A 21923-nucleotide genomic window follows, 5' to 3' on the forward strand; every position below is an offset into this window, starting at 1 on the left:
TGAATACCACAATGTTAAGAAAAATGTAGGTTTTTTTTTCTTTGACCTGGCTCAAATGTTCCTCTAGTGTATAGGTCAATTTGTTCACTGTATATTCTACTTTTAATCTTTAGGAAAAGACCCACAGGCCTATAAATATATTCTGCTATGCTTTTCACGTAAATTTTTACACATTTCTAAAAGAAAATATCTTTATCACATTGACTGATACATTTTCATAAGTCCCATTTCCCTACAAGAAAAGTAAACATGAACAGCTGTGCCTGTATGCACAAACTGCGGGAAATTTTGCATTGAATTCCAAGAAACAAAAACTAAATATTACGGCTGACTCGGTACACAAAAGCCTTGTGATTCTTGTAATCAATAAGGAAAGTTAAAGGGAATTTGCACAATTAAGATAAAAAGCAACCAAGTTTTTACCTGCTGCGTCCAGTGCTTTCTGTGAGGGCATCAAAGTCAGAGACTGAGACCTGCAAGGTGTCCTTTTCTACCTTCTTGGTGATGCTCTTCGATGACATCGTCGTTGTCGTCTTCGCTGTCGATGAGGGCGTGATCGTCTCCTCCATAAACTGCGACGAGCTTGCAAAGAAATCCGTGAAGCCTTCATCATCTGGTTTCATCACAGTCACTGTTTTCCTGATGATCCTGAAGTCTGGCTCGGAGTCCTCAGATTCTGTCGTCGTCGTTGTAAGGCCACTGCTTGTCATTCCATTTTCTTGTTTTGCTGAAAGAAAAGGAAAAGAAACCAATTTCACAATGACTCATATGTACACCTTCTGAAGGACATGTTGATATGACCTCTTGTATTTCTTGGAAACTGTGGGAAATAAACATTAGGAATATCATAAAAGCACCTTTATACAACTTTGCAATGGTCTAGTACTGCAGAAGTATTTTCTTATTATTGCCCGTTGCTAAATTATCATATCACCACAGGAATAACATAAACATTACTTAATATTAAGTCTGAAATACATACTCCACTATCATACATTTTTATAACTTATTTAAGTAAGGTCACAATATATTTTTTTCTTTCCACAGCTGCTCCATGCTGCCAGACCTGTACATGTATGTTTCTATTAGTAATGCATAAAGATCAAGCAAAGATAAATACTTACAAGATTGTGAATCGCTGTTTATACTGGCATCGCTATCTGTTCTCTTTATTGTTACTGTAATGAAAGATAAAAATCAATATGCAGGTGTTTAAAAATAAAATCAGTAAAACAAGTACACATAACTGTCATTTCATTTCTCAGCAATTACACATTTTTTTTCCAGAATCATTTTGCATATTTTGCATTTACATGAAAGTACATTACAAGCTCTTGAGGTGGTAAACTTTATTCAATTTTCTTCAAACTCACTTTAAGATCAATACAACTGGCATTTAAAAAACAGTAAATAAAAGCTGAATTTGATTACTCACTCCTAAATGATCCCGGTCTGGGTTTACGATTGCTACCTGCCCTCTTGAGTTTGGTCTGAGGTTTCGTTTCGGCTTCATCGGAACTCACTTTACCCGCTTGCTTCAGTTTCCCGCTGACAGTGAAGTTATCGATATCCTTCTCCTCTATCCTCTTCCTCCAAGCCGTCCCGTCTTCCTTGAGGGCTTGTAACCTCTCTGATATACTACCCTGGTTGTTTGGTAAGTCATCCGCCTACAAACGACATGAATTCAATTTTAAAAAAAAATTTATTTTTTTCTTTTTCAACTCAAATGGATTGGAAACAGAATCAAACACCATATTACCAATAAACAATATTGACTGGTTGTGAGAACAGTACTGCAATATTGATTGCTCATGAATTTGCAAGATAACAGATCTCAAAAGGTGTTTTCAAACCGACTCGATCACCCAAGTACACATATGAACGACTTGTGGTAAAATGGTATATTCGTTTGCAAGGGTTATGTGCGCAAGAAAGGTCCACCAGTCGTTCTTACTTAAAGTCACTCTTAACTTACGAACAGTTCTATGAAACAGCCCCTACATGTAGGTATCATGTGATTGGAGTAGATTTCCTGATCAGAGAATACCAGGTTTTCTTAGTTTTAAGTCGGCCTGAAAATGGTTGCATCTATTTTGTCCTGCACACTAAAAACTTGATCAAAACAGATCACTACTTCAGAAAGTCTACAGAAATATAAAACAAAGTATTTGACACCCCCCCCCCCAAAAAAAAAAAACCCAAAACAATAGCACTGAAACCTTACATTATCATTCTTATTTAATAATTCATTCTGAGAGTAAATAAATCTTACAAATCTATCAAATGTAATACAAGAACAGTAATTCTTAGCATGATGCAGTATATTTATGAACAAGGAACATCGAAGTAGTCAAATACAATACCAATGCATAGGACCATTGATTGTAATTACCTCATTATTCTTCTCGAATTTACTGTTATGGTTGAGAAGATTTAGTCTTTCTTTGAGTCCTGACTGAGGAGAGTCCTCATATTTGCTGATTCTCTTTTTCCATCCTTCCTCCCCATTTTTCTGCAAGGCTTTTAATCTGTATGGATGAAAAGGAAAATCAAATTCAAACGATAACTAAACCATTAAAACCACTCATGGATAGTTCACACAATGTTCGTCAAAACTTCAAGATTTCGTTAGTTCAAGAATCATTTTAAGCACTTTGTACTTAATGACTTCTGGGGCCCACCTTTCAAAGAGTTTCGATTGATCTGATCAATCACAACTATGGACGGCCAGCAACGTCAACATCTAAAATGCACGAATGTTCAAAATGTTTTCTAGAAATGACATCAATTACATAAATTCATTGTTTTCTTGACATTATGGTCTGTTCTCCTTTGCTACAAAGGACATTTTTTTAATTTTATGTAGAAAAAATTATGACACTGATGGATTTCCATAGAGTTATGATTGATTGGATGAATCATAACCCTTGTAAGACGGGGCCCTGATCATATGCAGAATAGAACTACGAACTGGCTTATTTTTATTGGTGGATGACCCTGTGTTTAAAAGTGTGATCATGTACCTTTTAAACAGTGTTACCCTATTTTTTTTTTACTTAAGGGTTACATATCGGGTTGAATTAATTTCCCTTTTAGCATTCCAAGTACAATTTTATTTAAAAGTACAAAATAAACAGAAAATTGCTGCATGCTTGTTTATGACATTGGTTTTGTGAGGGTGGGAGACAGGTTGAGAAACAGTGGAGGGGTTGAAAAGATCTCAAATATTTTTTTATGTTGCTACTTTGATGTTGGTACGATACATCAAACAAGGAAGACAAAAATATGTACATCAACTCAGGTGCAACAGCCTTTGGCAGATCTACCAGGGATGGGGCTGAAAAGAAGGCAATATATTATTCACCCCATACCAATATAATTGGGTTGTCCTATCCATGATTGAATCACCTTTGAGAGGCATCAATCGTAATAAATGTGCTTAATGATCCTTACCCGTTAACTGTGCCACCCAGAGGGCAAATTGGCAATATCAATGAATTTCTGGTTTTACAATCTCAACTTCTCAGTAAAGCAAAATATTGAGAACTATTCACATTTTAAGAAACTTTTAGAATGCTATAAAAATGATAGATGTCTAAACTACATGGTTTGTAAACCCATAACCAATGAGCATTATACCTGTTTCAGGAAGAATTCTTTAAAGAGGGGTAAATGTGATTTTTCCCCTTCTGAAATGAAACATAATTGATTTTTAACAATTATGTTAGCAGCAAAATGAAGGTGTCATCAAAAATAGTTTACACATGTCTGCAAATCAGAATTTTAGACTTTAATATTGAAGATGCTGCATTTCTAAGGCTATTCCTACATATTGGTAAAAGACAGGACTTTGTCCGTTCAGCAATCATCTTCTTGACGACTAACTTCTGTGACTCCACAGAGAGTGTGTAAATTCAATAAGTCTACAACATCTAGAAATACCTGAACATCAGCAATCCAAAGCATCTTTCTCATCTCCTCCTAGCCCTACCCTGAAATTCCCTGAGAAAACAAGGTTCTCTAGACTTTCTTTAATCGCAAAGTGCCTAATGAACTGCCTCCCATGCTCTCTGATAGAATTTCTTTAGACTTCCTTTACCTCCTTGTGTCCCATTAACTGCCTAACTAGCTCTCTCATAGACATCCTTTACTTGCAAAGTGCTACAACTGCCTACCCTGCTCTCTAATAGACATTCTCTACTTAAAATGTGGGTTCCATGAACTGTCTCCTATGTTCTTACCTATCCTTGATAGAACTGGTGGTCTGCACTGGGTCCATCATCTGTCTGATCTTGTGGAGTTCATCGGGTGTGACTGGTTGGGTCTTGAACCTATCAGGGTTCTGTGCCCTCAGACTCTGGGATGTCACCCTTTTGGGAGTCACAGGTTTCTGGGCTTCCTCAAATGCTGCTGATATCGGTTGTGTCTTGTTCCTGTAAGTCAATAACAAATTGAAATGACAATGAGATGGAGTGGAAGCCAAATTTTAGATGATCAGATAATCATTCTGAAATGGTTACAAACATACAGTACATCATATACTTGTTGTGAAATGGAAATGTATAATGACTAAGACTCATATTATACAAACATATTTTAAATTTGTCAAAAAATGATTCTTTCAAATATTGATATGATGAGATGAATTCAAAGATTTTTTTCTAAAGATGTCCAAATAACCACAATTGTTTTTTTCCTGCATAAATGTTCTTATATTTAGGCCTAAATTATTGGCCAACTCCTCTCATTGAAGGGCATTCCTTCATTGCTCATCATTTCTTTCTTTATTTTTTTCTTAAACTTTTTCTTTTCAAGGGGAGTTCTTACCATCTTGTTTTCTCAATATCCATCTTTAATACTTCTTTCTCTCTCATTCTTTCTCACTCATTTTCTTTCTTTAGTTCTCTTTTTCAATATATCTCCCTTCATTCTCCCCTAATATATCTTATATCACTGGCTCACTATTCCCTCTCTCCATCATCTGCTACCAAATTTCCGTCATAACACTTGTTCTTAGAATAAAATGCTATATCTTAGCACCCACCTACTACTTGGAAAAGGTTTCAAAAGCACTGTTGCTTTGATGTTGACATAAATTAAATTGCAAATCTTTTTAAAGGACAAGTCCACCTCAACAAGAACTTGATTTCAATAAAAAGAGAAAAATTCAACAAGCATAACACTGAAAATTTCATCAAAATCGGATGTAAAATAAGAAAGTTATGGCATTTTAAAGTTTCACTTATTTTCAACAAAATAGTTACATGAACAAGCCAGTTACATCCAAATGAGAGAGTTGATGACATCACTCACTCACTATTTCTTTTGTATTTTATTATATGAAATATGAAATATTTTTATTTTCTCTTCTTTGTCATGTGAAATGAAGTTTCATTCCTCCCTGAACACGTGGAATTCCATTATTTTAACATTTTGTGCTTCAGGCAAGGAGGTCCTAATCATCAAATTCGTAAAAATTGAAATATTGTATAATTCAAACAATAAAAAACAAAAGAAATAGTGAATGAGTGACGTCATCGACTCTCTCATTTAGATGTAACTGGCTCGTTCATATAACTATTTTGTTGAAAAATAAGCGAAACTTTGAAATGTCATAACTTTCTTATTTTACATCCGATTTTCATCCGATTTTGATGAAATTTTCAGCATTGTGCTTGTCTGACTTTTCTCTATTGATTCAAATCAACATTTTTCTGAGGTGGACTTGACCTTTAAAGAAGAGGCCATAAGGTCTGGTCATTTCAAAGCATATCAGCACACAAAGAGAGCAAACTTGAAACACCAAAGGACAGTATTGAGGTGCCATTTTTCTTGCTGTTTTGATCAGTTTTGTACCCCTTTATGACCTTGGTTGTTGGTTAATCATAGTCTATAGGAAGTTAGCCCCTTGCTTCAGGAAACACTTCCAGGGGGTGAAGGCGAAGGTTTCTTGAACAAGATCTTTAAACATCACTTAAACAAACCATACTGTCACAAGAAGATCAATAGAAAAGAGACAAAAAATCATAGGCAAGCTAATCTAACACAGCCGTATTATTGGCATATCATTAGAAGTGGTAAAAAATTGTTAAATTGTTTGATTACCTTAAGTTCAAGTCATCATCTGTGGTTGTTGTTTATGATTGTGAAGTTGTATTTTTAAATTTTATCCTTGGAGCTTTTTAAAGACTGTTATATGAGGAATTTTGAAATGTGATCTATTAATGGAAACAATTGTTAAACACAAAAGGCAATACATAACAAAACCTGGCAGACAAGAATTGATATTCAACTCACTTCTTTACATTCTAAAAAGATCAGTTTAATGGCCTACTTATTCAACACAAAATGTAGAATAAATGAGCCATATTTCAATTGTGCAATCCATTCTCTGTCCTTTCTGCAGTGATTGCCACAAGGAAACTTACAATTTCTGAAGTATAACTGTCTGAATGGACTATTTACTGCACCCTATTGTATTCACACCATTAGTAATATACAATAAATTCTTCAAATCGGGTATCATCTCTTCAGTTTGATAAATAATGGGTTTTCAGTCATTGAAGTCAAGCTTGGAGTTAACCTTAATATCTTTCATGAACAAAGACCACTTGTCTGTCGTATTTCATGATGAAACAAAAAAAAGAGATTTCATACTACACAGAAATGACAAAGGAGTATAAAGATGGACCATATATGATAAATGAAGCGAAAATAAAGGAAATCAGAAACTATTTACAAACTGCTTCAAGACAGGATGGTAGTAAAAAAGGAAATACACGACACCATCTTGGAAGCTGGAGCAAAACGACACTTGCAATGCAAGGGAGGGTAGGACGTCATATCCATGTTGTAAACAAAAAGTATAAAATCATTCCATGAGTACAGCATGATTTAAATCCAATTCGCCTCTTCGGTTATGAGCTTCAGGGAAAATCTGGAGCTAAGGGCGAGTTACAGTGTACACTTTACACACTACAGACACCAGAAAATGAAATTATCTGCTCTTCTCGCCGTAGGCTACGGACAGCTGGATAGAGGGGAAACTATAGGGAAGATACAAGGAGTACAGTGAACTAGGTGTGCTGCTTCGGCATGGTTCCATCACCAAAAATAGACTTCATGTACATCGATGCCAGAGGAATAAACCGTGGTAGATGGAGAGAAAAGTGAATTGAAATGTCATGTTCCATGATGAGGTGAACGTTACCAGGGGGGTATTTCGGGATCCCGCCCCATTCGTTCGGTGGCATAACGATTTTTAATAATAGAGGTTATGGAGTGTTGTAGCCTACAGGCCTGGCTTACTTGTTTGGTTGTTCAATAAAAATGATGGTTGGTTTGTATGGGGGATCTTGGCCACGAGAGGAAAGGAATGGATGTAAAATACTCAGGTGACAGATTTTTAAGAAAATAAAGAAAACGGGGATGCAGGAAGATGCCATGTTGGTTATAATTACAGATGAGGGTACAGAGACAGAGAAATATACAAATGTTGGCAGGTGGCGTGTTACCGGAGAGAAGGGATAAGCATCTATAGTTAGAAAATGGGGAGGGGGTGAAAAGAAGAGGGAGAAAGGGGTGAAAAATCAAAAGGTTACAAGAAATAGAATTAGAGAGTGGGGGAGGCAGAAAAATAAAAAAGATTTCAATCTATTCAGTCTTATTTCTTTAAACATTTTATTATCTTCTGCTTGTATCGCAGATAGGCCCTGATCAGCAGATAGCTGTTTTTAAAAAGGGGTCCAACTCTTATATCAACCAATTCAGAATCCCTCTTAAAAAGCCAATACCATTCCTGTAAGAGATGTTGGATGCAAGTAATAGAAAAGGCTTTATATCAAATACACCAGAATGTGGACCGGGTCGACACCTTCATATTGAGTCGTAAGAAGATTGATAGTGAAATGTAAGGGATACGTCACTCCTTAAATCTCACCTTTCTGGGTTTATTATTAGAATTCAGAAGCGAGGAGTTATAATGTAAAGCATGGTTGTTTTTCAGGACAGGCTAGAGATTAAGATATGCTTGGGCAGCAGGTAAGTTGGTGGGAAATGAAAAAGAGAAAGATTGGCAAGGGGGGGGTCCTCTAAAAAAAAAGAGATCAGTGAAAATTACTGTAAAAAAAAGAAGAAAAAAAGACATGAATGGGAGAGAAAGCATTTGGACCAAAGATGATTTTCAGGCATAGCAGATTATTCTCATTTTCTGAACATTTCATGACAAAGTAAATTGAAGCCTTTTTAAAATTGCATTTAATTCCATCATGGGACATGTTTCACGATAGGCCTACTCCAAAAGTGTACACCAGGAAAGTTTTATTCCAGAGAGTACATCAGCTTCTTTATTGTCCAATACTGCAATATCACATCACACTCTTCAAGCATATATGATTTTTGTTTTGGATCAAGTGCTCTTCTATAAACAGACAATAACTATCTCTTTTAAGGTCCCCATCTTTATTTGTAGCAATTTATGACAGCCTTGTAAATGAAAGAAGACAATGCTGAAAACACATGAAGAGTTTCATCAAGAGTCACTTTAGTGATCTATGAACGGAGATATTGCCTCTTCATGTCATCAGTCATGACTGGAGGCATAAACCAGAAGGGCCTACATAAATTTGGTACCTGTATGCAAAATGTATTGCAAAGCAACTAATATGTTTAAAATCCCCCAAATCATGGATGATTTGCATGATTATCCATTTGAAATTCCAGTTGTATTTGATGTTGATAAAGCTTTAATCTAAATTGCCCCTTTTTCATATTCTTTTTTTTTCATGTCAAATAATAAAATCAAACAAACAGCATGTAACTTGTATTTGATGTTGATAAAGCTTTAATCTAAATTGCCCCTTTTTCATATTTTTTTTTCATGTCAAATAATAAAATCAAACAAACAGCATGTAACTTGTGTCCTGTTTTAAATATATGCCTAATCATTAAATAAGCTTGGAAATTTCCACTTCCTTAATTTTTTTGTCTAGTACCATCTACCTTTGTATCGTTAAACAATGTGCAGATCCCAGGCCCCTAAATAAAAAGATTCACCCATCCTGCTCAGAATTCAACCAGACATTTGATCAATGCCCCTGATGAAATGAAAATCATTTGATTTTCACACTAGAAAAGGAATGTTCACATAAATATCTGGCCTAGCTATGACCTTATGAATTTGATTTGGGTCTTCCGCGGAAATTGTTCAACTCTTTTATACCTGTGCCATGCATGCTTGAGTGGAAAGAATAAATCCACACTTCCTCATTGGAAATCATTATCTTCCTTGCATAAACACATTGGAATATATATCGGCAGCCATTATAAAACTCCCTACACCAACTATTTTTCCTTTCATTCTTTGCATTTATTTTGCAATATCTGAGGCATCAGTTGCAGTTGAATCAATTGACCAATCAATCCTTATAGAGTAAAGGCTCATTAAAGCCTTTAGGCCTTGCTGCACCATCCAGAGTTTGCTCAATCTCGAGATTTTAGCCCGATCAGCCCTCTTCGCGATTAATCTGGAGATTCAAGAAATACCGTCTCCACCATCGAGCGAGGCATCGATGCATTATGGTCTGATGCCATGAATAAATAATCCTGAGTGCGTCTGCACCTACGAATTAGCGCGATAATTCATAAAATAGCGCACCGTTATTTTGCAAGTAATCCCACGTTGACTTGCAATTGCAATCTCCAGATTAATCCTACGATCTAGCGCGATAATGGCGTCTCCATTGCAAATAATCTCGAGATTTTCAGATCGGGATTTGCCGGATCAGAAAAAAAGTGCTAATTTGTAAACTCGGGATGGTGCAGTCGGCCCTTTTGAGAGTAGTTTATTTCAGGGAGGGGTGGGGTAGGGGGGTACTGAGGGTAATACCGGAGAGATTGGGGTAGAGGTGGGAGCAAATATGAGTTAACCCTCGTTTCAGATCAAGCGAGCAGAATAACTTTCAATGGGCCAGCTTGTGATCAAGATGACCTTTCTATGCAACACAATTTGACAGCTGCATTGGAATTTTTACACCATAATGAAGTAAAGATGATGATACCCTCAAAATCTCTGATGGCACCCATCCCCACATTTAACAGGAACAGTATCTGATTTTTGGAAGACCAACTGCATCTCTTGGTTGCTAAGGAAGTGCAACATAGGCAGCTCTAAGAGTGCACATTAGAAGACAAATAGACATTGTCTTTGGTGCATTGAATTTTGGCGGCATGCATACATGTAAACCAAAGGATTCCAACGAAAATGCCATTTCTAAAACTGAAAAATTTGATAAGGATCATTGTTCGTGGTTTGCAAAATTAAAGATGATCAAAGCAAAATAATTTTCAAAAATATATCTTTTACTCTTCTTTATTTTTAAATGTCAAGTTGGTAATTAGGACTTTTGGAAATCATGACAAGAGGAGATTTTTTTTTCTTTTTATGTACACTGGCAACACTGCTGCATTTCGTACTCTGTATACTAGTACAGATTTTCATGGAATTATCATACATGTACAATATATGCTACGACAAAATGCATCTAGGCCTATTGTGATTAGTGTGCATGCGGTGAGTGTGAATTGCCACACAGCTGCACTGCTGTCACCATCATCATCTCTACCTCCTTCTCGGGTGCCTGGGCCAAATCACAGCTTGCCTGGACACACCCTACCATTACAAGCAATTACTATGGAGAATATCTGACCCCATTCTCACTGGGAGAAAAAAAGACGCTGTTGAATATGCGTATGTGGTCGATCCCAAGAACACCCCCCCCCCATTCTGTGAACTATATACAGGGCATGATGTCCTTGTAGTGAAAACACAACAAACAAGTATGCTGTCAACATGACCTATCCTTGAAAGCATAATATTTTATAGAAAATTTACATGCAATCTTAAACGAAACCCTGGTACATGTAAATCTCCCCAAAAGTCAGAGTCACAATTCCAGTATTCCAATTGCAATACATATATCTGTGTGATCTATATTGGTTGCGATAAAGATACAAAATAAAAATGTGGGTTATTTGATAAATTTACAGATTTTTCATTAAAATTAATTTTGATCGGGTGCCCAATCAAGACAATACATCTGCATTATTCTTGTCTTGCTTTGAAACTTCAGGATATAATCTCTTTCCGCAGCTTTCTAATAAGATGCTATACAAAGAGTCATGATCATAGGGATTTTTAACATTTCGTGGTCAAGAAGATTTAGATACAGCGATTCCCTCTGCAAAAACAATCATAACATATATTTTTATTCTAAGATATTTCAAATTGTTGGCTGAGGTAGGTTTGAACAAGGTTCTGAACCATATGATAGGACGAATAAAGATACCAGTAGCTTCTTCTTTGATTACAAGTGAAAAGGGTATCAGTATAAGGCCATCTCTCATGACTGTCACTAAAACAGAAATCTGATCTTGCTTCCTGAAGTTAATAGGGTTTCAAAACAAGAAACCTATGAGCAAGATATAGGCCTACTAAAAATATATGATAAACCTCTTTCAAAATAATATACACAACAAAAAGCGAGAACAGAAGAGGGGGGCAAATGGTGGAAAGGGCTGGAAGACAAGAATTATTTCCTATTTTTCATAGAAGGGATGTGTCTAAAGAATTTTTTAAAAATTTCACTGTGATGGGTCTAAATATGTGATACATGACTAGTGACAGCTTACGTTTGAAAAGATTGAACAAACGTACAGCCATTTATACATGTAGGGCTTCTTTTATACCTCATTTTCTGAAGAGAATACATCCACATTTGCCTCCTTCATAGTTAATACACAATTAAACCACACCAACAAATAAAAGGAGAAAGCAGACCTTTTTTGGCAAACATACTTTGGGGGATAATTCCCCTCAATCCTTTTTCCTTTTTTTTAGACTTACCAGTTACACCCATCAGTAACTGCATCTAATCTCTCAATAAAATACCATGACCATCAATAAAAAAAATCCCCAGCAAACCAGCAAGATTCAAAGAACATGGTAAAGGTACTACACACCGCACCCTTCTACCAGCAAACTTTATTAATCCATGGAGTAAACTGTTTGACAAGCTGAAGAACTATCCCATCTCCAACCAAAGCATGTCAATGTTTTTCAACAGTTCATCCTTTCGCTGAATAACCTACTTCTCCTTGTTATGCAATTCAGTAGCAATGAAATAACTTCTTCAATCTTATATTCCGGTTCCTTTTACTAACAAAACAGACAAAGTCAATGAAATAATCAGGGCATAAAAAAGACAAGAAATGATTATGCAATTATTATTAGGTAATACGTTGAATATCAGTTGCGCTTGATATTAATATATATATATATGCATTAGTTTTATACTTCTATTAAAACTCTTTCTGCAATTGGGAAGACACCAATAAAGTTACCCCCCCCCACAAAAAAAAATCCTCTAGTGAAAAGGTTCCTAGGACTGCTCTTCAAAACATGGGATACTTTCTTGAGAATAAAATACTTTTAAAGTTGAAATGTTAACATAAACTTTTCCTCCAAATTTTGTTGATACAATTCGATGGTGAAGAGAAACAAAATGTATCAGTTATCAGCAGGATATTCTGATTTATGTTATCAACTTCAGGAACACCCAGGAGGTCGGAGAGTCAAAGCACTATCTGTCAAAAATTGCAAACAAATACCATTTCTCTCCAAATCTTCATTTCATATTTCCCTACCTACATGGGGCTGATCATAAACTTGAAAGTATTCTGGGAGTAAATGGTTTCCAATGAGATGGAATAGGCCTTTATGGTTTGAAAAGAGCAGAGGGACCAATAAAAAAAGGATTTTTCATATGATGCAGGACACTTATACCCCTTTCACAAATCCAAATATACGGATAATATCCGCAAAATTTGGTCGTAAAATCGGAGCGGGTCCAGAGTTATCCGCATTATTTCGTTGCTGCAGTTATCCGCATAATAGCAGCATCGGGACCAAATTTTGGCCTTGTGAATGCATTTCCAAAGTAATGCAGGTAATTGCCATGGTGCGGTCACAAAAGGTCACCCTTTTCCAACACAACCCCATCGGAGGGGGCGTGTGCAGTTGCCATGACAATCATCCACCTTTTTCAGGTCGGGCGTTCATTAAAAAAAAATAGTGTGGATTGTTTTCGGAGTTTGTGAATGCAATTTTTATTGAATTATCCGCATTACTCTTTATTAGGTGGATAATTGGAGGATGGGTTTGTGAAAGGGGTATTCTTGTTGGGAGAAGATGGAGGAAAACATGAATTTGTTGTTGTTGACTGGGTGCGGACCATTCCTGAGAGCTTCAGGACCAGAATAACTTGTACTTATGGGGTGCAGATATCAGGATGACTTGGTTTGCACTAGTAAGGCACACTTGATAAAACTTCGGATTTCATGAACAGGATTCCAGTGTAGAAGGCCTATAGACTCTGTGGTCAATATCAAGCATTCAGTACATAGAGCTTCATTTTGTGCAAATCATGTGATCAAACCTCAAATTTTGTGTGTTTTATCACTCACTGTTTCCCTGGCGATAATCAAGATTGTTTTCTTGCTGCACTTGATAAAACAGTGCAGACCATTTCATAAGGCCTAATGAAATCTGTTTGTATTGCCTGACTGGAATTTTCCATTTTACATTAAAAAAAACAAACTTTTTTATGTCTCTTTGAACTGACATCATGAATAACCAGGGGGTTTCCTGACCAAAAAGAAGATGGTTGGAAAATATAAAAACAACAAAATTTAGGGGGCTTCCATGGCAGCATTAGTCATGTGACCTTCACCTTGTGCCCAGCAGGAGTTCACCCAAACACAAGATTCTCAAGTTCTACCCATCTAGTCTTCTTCTCTGCACACCTCTGATAGTCCAGACCATGATGGCATTCACCAACATTCACAATTACCGAGGTCTGAGGGAATACACCAGTACTCTCAAGGGCCGTCTGCACCATCCCGAGTTTTCAAATTAGTGCGCTATTTCTGATCTGGCAAATTATCCCGATCTGAACAATCCCAAGATTATTTGCAATGGAGACGCAATAATCGCGCTAGTTCGTAAGATTAATCTCGAGATTGCAACCCCAAGTCAACTTGGGATTATTTGCAAAATAGCACGCTATTTTACGAATTATCGTGCTAATTCGTAGGTGCAGATGCACTCGGGATTATCTATACACAGCGTCACACCATAATGCATCGATGCCTCGCTCGAGCAGGAATCGCTTTTCTTGCGATGGTGGAGACAGGGTTTCTTGAATCTCGAGATTAATCGCGAAGAGGGCCGATCGGGTTAAATCTCGAGATTGAGCAAACTCGGGATGTTGCAGCACCGCTTTCACAACTGTTTCCGAATATAGACTAATACTGTCAAGTCTTAAATCTTGTAATTAGATTGGGATGAGGTCATCCATGATACAATCTTGCAAATACTTGACAGGTTTGGCAACCACTAAAATCCTTTTATGTCACCTTTATGTTGGTTAGTTGCCTTCTTGGGCCAGCCAGAAATAGAAATCAGAGTCATAATGATCTCATTGGACATGCACGTCTCCAGATTACCCTACTTTCAAGTCACAAAGGATTAGAGATAGAATGGAACAGAACAAATTTAATATTATAATAGCAGATAAACAGATTTGACTGAGTGCACCAAAATAAATATCTTTAACTTATGAGATGGTATGTGATAGAAAACATTAGTTACTGGCATACATGTACATGTATACATATAGTATATAGGCCTACAAACAAACGATTCCCATTATACAACAGGCACAGAGTAGAAGAAAGTTGGAATTTACATAGAAACGTGGTCTGGTGCATTATTGTTCCATTCATTAACACATGAACAACAATATGTATAGGAATCATAATTTTCAAAACATTAGCACTCTATGTATTGTTAGGCTATCTTCTTTATTTTGATGAAAATTATTAACTGTCAACAATCAAAGGTTAATTGACCAAATGGTCCAACATAATTTGTTCTATGATACTACATGTAGTTTTGGGGGTTTCTTTGTAATATCCAAGCTATAATTATGAGACAGTATTGGACCAAATGACGTTGGACCAATGATCTTGAAACAGAAATATATTACAAAGCAATACCGCAACACAAATAAACAGGAACTAGCAATAACACTTCCAATGATCACATGGAGAATTTTTAGTTTGGTGTATTTAATGTGGGTGTGTGCAAGAGGGAGAGGGGTGCCTCTAAAACAGTTACAATAGCACATAATAAAGCTATATCAAGGGAATTGACCTCCCAACTATGTGTCAATTGATCTGCAAACAGTTTGTCCTGCCGAAAAAGGAGCAATATTTGATTCTATATCAAATGGAAGTTTAATCCAACAACTCGGTCGCCGTGGTGATTGAAGACTGTGCTATTCTGCTCACTTGGGATGAAGGAGGGCAGTAGTCGGTGCTTCAAGACCTACCCGGAAACAGAGAATACCAGGTATTCTCTGATCAGGATATTTGCTGATAAGAAAATTGGGCTGCCCCTGAATCCCGCTAGGGGGCTTCATATCCCTAGACCCCATAATAAATTGATAAGAACCCTTAACTCCTGGGTCTTTAAGAAGCTGTTGCTTCCTAGAACCAGTTGTTCCTAAAACACCCAGATATTTTGTCTGACTGCAAATTTGGTGTAATATTCCTGAACTAAAATACCTGCTAAATAGTAGGTACTCCTCAAAATTACAGGAGCTTTTGCAAGGATTTTTCCAAGCTCAAGGGTATTCTCACATTTGGAAAGCAAATTACAAGAACTTTATCATCCCAGCAAGTAGCTGAGTGCTTGGGTTGCTCCATGTAATTTGCTGAACTAGTGATTTTGAATCGCGCACCACCATCCACGACTCAGACCAACTGAACATGCTGATAACTTGTGAATTTAAAGTACACCTCAAGGGTCTAATATCATCCAGTATTTTGAGGACTGAACAAGTTCTCCACAAATTACAGGTACATTTTGGTGATTGGGTCAGCACGAATCCACCTACTGTGTGCCAAGCCCTAGACACAGGAAGATTACTGTTTGATGTTCAAACAGTAGGTAAGAGCTGATCTGAACAGGGAGTTGAGCATACAGGCTGGCCAGACTGTCGGACAATGAACTGAAGGAAGGCCTACATGCGGCACACATACCTGTACCTACTAAGGACCAAACTGATTGAAGGGAGCGTTTCATCAGCATTTTATCCGACAAGTTGTCAGATCTTTTGATTGGCTGATGAGCACTGCTACTATGAAAAACCGTGGGATAAAAAGTCAGGCAAGTCCTTTCATGAAACGCTCCCCAGGATACTGAAAGATCAAGGGTGAGAGGAAGGTGAAAGAGTGTCTCGCCTTCTTGTCAGTATCATCATGGCCCTTCCATGGTTTCTGGCCTATTTTCAATATCATGTCACTTAATATCAAGTCTTACAAAATTGAGCTGTTAACCATGCAATGCATTGACTAGACTGAATTTTGTGATTCTCATCTACGTAGGCTTGCACAAAGAACTTTTGGTTACGGAAGGCAGCAGATTAACCCACTCAATCCTGAATTCTGTATTCCCATCGGCTTTGAACATGGATCGTCCTGTCCCTGAAATCAATGAAATTCTGTCTTTAGCATTAGGGAGCTAATTTAATCTAAATTACAAATCTATTTTCTCAATTTCCCATGGTATAGTAGCTGGATTTAACCTACATTTGTGTTATTTTCTTGTAAAAAAACTTTTTTAATTTTTGGATTTTCTTTAACTCCATAATATCGCTCACCCTGTACTATTTTTTTCTCAAATTTTCTGCCTTACCCAAGCTAATCTTAAACATGAAATAGTAACCCCAATTTTTTGCATATAAAATCAAGAACCTTCCAACATTGGACATGAACAATGTCCATATAAGAAATTGATATTTTTCTTCACAAGATGCAGTGAAACACGAGTTGGCCACAATTGCATGAATATACAAAATTGTAAAAAAAAAAAAATCACTTGCCCTGGGCAAGCGGATTTGTCGCGCCCTGAAATCAGAGAACAAACTCAACCATACATCTAAAAGTAATTGAAAGATCATTTAATCAACTGATTCAAATGATAACCCTTATGTGTTACCAAATCCTAGAATATTTAATTGATTTTCCAAAACAAGGACAAAAATAAATATTTCTAAACAACCACTATGAAATAGACCAGGGCCCGTTGCAGAAAGAGTTGCAATCAATCGCAACTCTAAAAATCATGCGCAACTTGATTTTCAACCAATCAACAGTGGGCATTAGGGACTTGCGATTGATTTTTTTTTACTTGTGTTTAAACGCAACTCTTTCTGCAACAGGCCCCAGGCAGTATAAAGACAGCTAAATAACAAAGTAGGTGTTACATTTGAGTTAACGTTGACAGTTCATTCAATTTGTCTGCTCATCTGTAAATGATAAAATTGTTTTTTTGGGAGCATCATCTGTTAATGACATAAAATGGCATTATTGATCAGTTATTGTACTTCTAACTATAGATCTGGGTGTAGAAAAAAGTTGAATACATGTACTTTTCATATCACATAGGCTAGTATGTGACACTATTCCTACTGCTATAAGAATTTAAAATAAAAGATAAATGTTTTTAAGCCAAGGCCTATGCAAATACGTTTTGAAGGGGATGATACATGGCATGTCATATTCCAAACTAGTTTGGTCAGGAAGCTTAGGTTTCTTAATTTGGTGTATGGATCAGCAATAGAAAAAAGCTTAAGAGAAAAAAGTATTAGTCTAGACTGTCATTTGTCAATAGTAGGCATAATAAAATGGTTCAAACCTAGATATCTGCCGACAAAAGAAGATTCTCGGAAAAGTAGGGACGATAAAATTACAAATGTGAATACAGACTAACCTGACACTAGGCATGGACCATTTTGAAAGACATCTGTTTACATTCCTACACTTTATCTCAAACATTTTTTTCTAAGACTAGAGTAAAGTTTGAATACGACAGTGATATAAGTTAGTCTGTTACAATATTTGTTTTCTGATAATGCCCTGTTGTTACCAGACTCATTGCCAGGATACCAAGGGGTTTCTGGATGTCCAGACATCGTAAAATGTCTTAACGATCTCTCAAAATCCTTGAAATATACAGAGCATAGTCAATTCATGGGACTATGTGAATGATGTCCACACAAAGGCCTGGTCCGTTCGATTTCAATTCAAATCATATGATGTAAACGTTATGATACGGGAATTATTGTTACACACTCCAAAATTTGATTTTTTAAATGTTGGCCAATAATTGGCCGATGAAAAGCGCTAAAAATAGTGAGAAATAGTTAACAAAATAGGGGAAAACATAGAGATAGGCCAACTTACACTGCAGAGGAAGTCCACAAATGGTTGAGTTTCATCAAAATCAACAATCCGAATGGAAAAAAAAAAGATAGAGTGATTGTACCTGAAGCCTGTGTTTTAAATAATAATAATATGTCCATTTATATAGCGCAGTTACTATGTGCATATACTCAACTGCGCTTTGATACTTGGTATCATATTATTTCCCCGGCTGTAGCTGAGCCGCCATATTAATAGGCGCTAAAGCGTTCAAGGAAAAATCCTACCGGTTACCCATTCACCTCACCTGGGTCGAGTGCAGCACAATGTGGATAAATTTCTTGCTGAAGGAAATTACGCCATGGGATTCGAACCCACGACCCTCTGTTTCAAAGTCCGGAGACTAATCCACTGGGCCACAACGCTCCACGTTTTGCAATTATTCCACCTTGAAAACATGCTAAAACCCTTCCTGATCCATTTACATTAATAATTATCATAATTTATGCCTTATGAAATGCAGAAATAAAATGAAATGAAATAAAATCTAGATTATTCAAATACTCCATTAAACCCTCCCAATTAGCACAAAGTTCACATCAGCTGTCAAAATGGAACAATACTATTTTGTCATCATTCCCAAATTGATTATGTATCCGCCAGCCAGACAGTCTGGCGTTGCCATCATTTGCTTAACTAATCTTCAGAAAAAGGTATTTGCTTGAAAATAAATCATACTTAAAAAGTTACAATAATTGAATAGATGATATGATTATGAGTAACTATTAACCAAACACAATAATAGAAAAGAATAAGATGGCCCCTTGCATAAATACTGGGAATACATGTAGGTAAAGGTAATTACGCTAAAGCGGCTCTCCGTTATTAAAACAAATTTGCACACTATTTCCTCAGCAAACAGAGAATTTGGGAATTTTTCAGATGTTTACATAATAGCCATTACATGCACTTCAGAACGTCAAGCACACGTACACTGACCCTGACTCCTTCGATTTTCTGCTTTATTTCTTTGAAATTGAAGTAAACAAGGTGTTTAAAGGCAAGAACAGGTTGAAAGACAAAAGTGTGTCACCCATCTCACCCTTGGAACTCTGGGAGTGACCTATGTCAACAGCGATGACCTTCAAGGGGTTGAGAAAAGATTTTTTGTTTCTGATTTTCTTTTCCAATTTTTTTCATACCCATAATCCTCTGGGCAAACTAAACAGAGCTACTCACATCTACACACTCAGGACTACATCAAGATCTAAATTATTTAGTAATTGGTATATTTACGCCTGCCCAGAGCCAGATAATATTCTCCTACCTGTAGTGGCAACCCTATATGTTTAACTAGATTGAAGTATTCTTTGAGTACAGGGTGTACTGTTTTTTTGTTGCACATCATAAGTTCTTGCTAATACCTATAACTGTAACGGTCTAACTGATAAAAATTCCCCAGAACTTGGAAAACTCACTGCAAATTTTGAAAGGTACTTTTTTAATATTGGCCCTACATATAGTCACTTTCACACTGCCAACTATCAGGTCCTTTATCACAATTGTGTCGGTGTGAAAGACCCTAGATTGTCTCCTCACACAAAGGAAGGTGAAACTTTCATAGCATGCAGAAGAATGCAGAATGAAATAATTGATCTAATGAACAATCAATCTAGCATAACCTTCAGATTTGGTCACACATACAGAAGCCTGTAAAATCATTATCATGATCATACAACCGGCATGAAAAAAACATTACAAACAACAAATTTGCCTTCCATTATCTGAGTATTTGCTAGAACCTTATGTCAATAGCAATGAAGGCAAACCTAGAATGTAAATGAATACAGGGAGGTCATTTATGTGATGTTAAACATGGCTTCAAAATCAGTTGGTTGGTTTTTCATTAAAACTGGCATTGAGAATTTTTTTAATGTGTACAATACAAATGATTCATTTCAATTGAAAACTACAAATTGTTCTTTTTTGCATCGATAGGTAGGCCTATGATCATCATACATTTGAAATGACACCAATTCAATTTCATGGGACATTTAATGACTCCTTTTGTTAATCTTCATTCAATTGAAGTGGGAAAGAAATATTAGTAATAAATTGGCATCATTGACTAAAGTAGCGGTAGTGAACAATTCATATTTTGACAGGAAGTTGTTAGGATTATCAAAACATTATTTGGTTTTGAAACATTACAAAGCAAAACTAGCTGCATAGAGAATACACTGAAAACAACATGTGGATGTAAGGCAATGGTCTGGAAGAAAAATAAAAGAATGTATATCCATTGACTGAACATCTTGCTTATTTTATTAATTCAAAGGGTAAATATCTCCTCATTTGTAGATACAAATAAATCATTTACAAATACTTTGTGGTAATGACGGGAGTATTTGCTTGATTCTGTTGTAATTCATTTTGTAAATATAAATAAACCTGGCTTTATCCTTACAGTTTCAGACACCCCCCATAAAAAAGAAAAAAAAATTGCTTTCAAGTCAAGATGATGTGGCCATGGTCACAGCCCTTGATTTACAATCAAATGTAACCATCAATGACAAGGAACATGTATGTTTTCTCTCTATGATTCAACCTTCAGAATCTGAACATTACTTCCTACATTTTCAACAGGTGAACAATGAAAGGACACTGTAAAGATGGCCGGTAAAGATGTTGTTGTGATTCATGTAACCATGATGAAACATTTTTCAGAAAATGTAATCAAGAATTCTACTCGTTTCCAAAATGATAATGCCAAATCTAGAATAATTAAAATAAAAATGGTTTATAGTTAAAAATACCATCAAACAGATTTATTACAACAACAAAAAAAGATTTGGAAAATTATAACAATAATAGATTAGATATTTTTTTATATTTCATTCAAGTTTTAAAAAAAAATCTCCTTGATTGTAAAACTTATAAAATGCAAATTTAATCGGAAAATTATTCATAGGTTCTCTACAGACTATCATCAGGAAACACACGTCAATAATTTGAATATTGTTGGCACAAATATATCTTTTCCAATTTTCTATGATAGCTGTGTAAGGAAGGATATTACATATCCTGTGTGGTAATTAGTTTCAATCATGAGTATTCTATTCCAAAGATCAGAAAGATCTCACATAATTTTGGATGCTCTTGGTCTCGGGGTCAATCACTTTACATTTAACTGAATCAAAAGTTCCTGAAATGACCCAACTCTTGCCTCAACTGCCCTTATTCAGATTTCTGTGGGGTTTTTTTCTCAATAAATTCATGTACTGTAGGCTCTGTTGTATAAATTCAACATCAAAACTGAACAGATGACTACCGAAAAGCAGGAAGAAGAGAAATAAAAAAGAGAGACGGAGAGCGGGTGAAAGAGGGAAGTTCAGAGAACTGCCATTCATTGCTCTAACAGAATTTGCATTTTTGTTACCCTGAAATTTGAAAGATGGTTATTTTTATGCAACCATTAAAAGTTAGGCGCATTGAAATCCCTATTTTAATGGTCAACAAGTGATAGTTAAAAGCGTTAAAATAGACCTCACCGCTACAGTACTTTCCCCATCTCGAAACAAATAAATATAACTATACTA

At 36.1% G+C, this 21923-nt stretch overlaps 1 protein-coding gene across 4 annotated transcripts in view; it reads right to left on the bottom strand.

Moving 5' to 3' along the window:
- Window positions 1-21923, bottom strand: part of LOC121421934 (supervillin-like) — a 56370-nt gene that overhangs the window by 23175 nt on the left and 11272 nt on the right. For all 4 annotated transcript variants that reach the window (XM_041616757.1, XM_041616743.1, XM_041616736.1 and 1 more), the window contains exons 2-6: window positions 4242-4433; window positions 2393-2528; window positions 1436-1667; window positions 1125-1178; window positions 424-727 (exon numbers count right to left, since the gene is read on the bottom strand). In XM_041616757.1, the coding sequence (XP_041472691.1) occupies window positions 424-727; window positions 1125-1178; window positions 1436-1667; window positions 2393-2528; window positions 4242-4282 (767 nt within the window). In that variant the 5' untranslated portion in view covers window positions 4283-4433. The remainder of the gene's footprint in view (window positions 1-423; window positions 728-1124; window positions 1179-1435; window positions 1668-2392; window positions 2529-4241; window positions 4434-21923) is intronic.

The sequence above is a fragment of the Lytechinus variegatus genome, chromosome 1 (assembly GCF_018143015.1).
Source record: "Lytechinus variegatus isolate NC3 chromosome 1, Lvar_3.0, whole genome shotgun sequence".
Lineage (NCBI taxonomy): Eukaryota > Metazoa > Echinodermata > Echinoidea > Temnopleuroida > Toxopneustidae > Lytechinus > Lytechinus variegatus.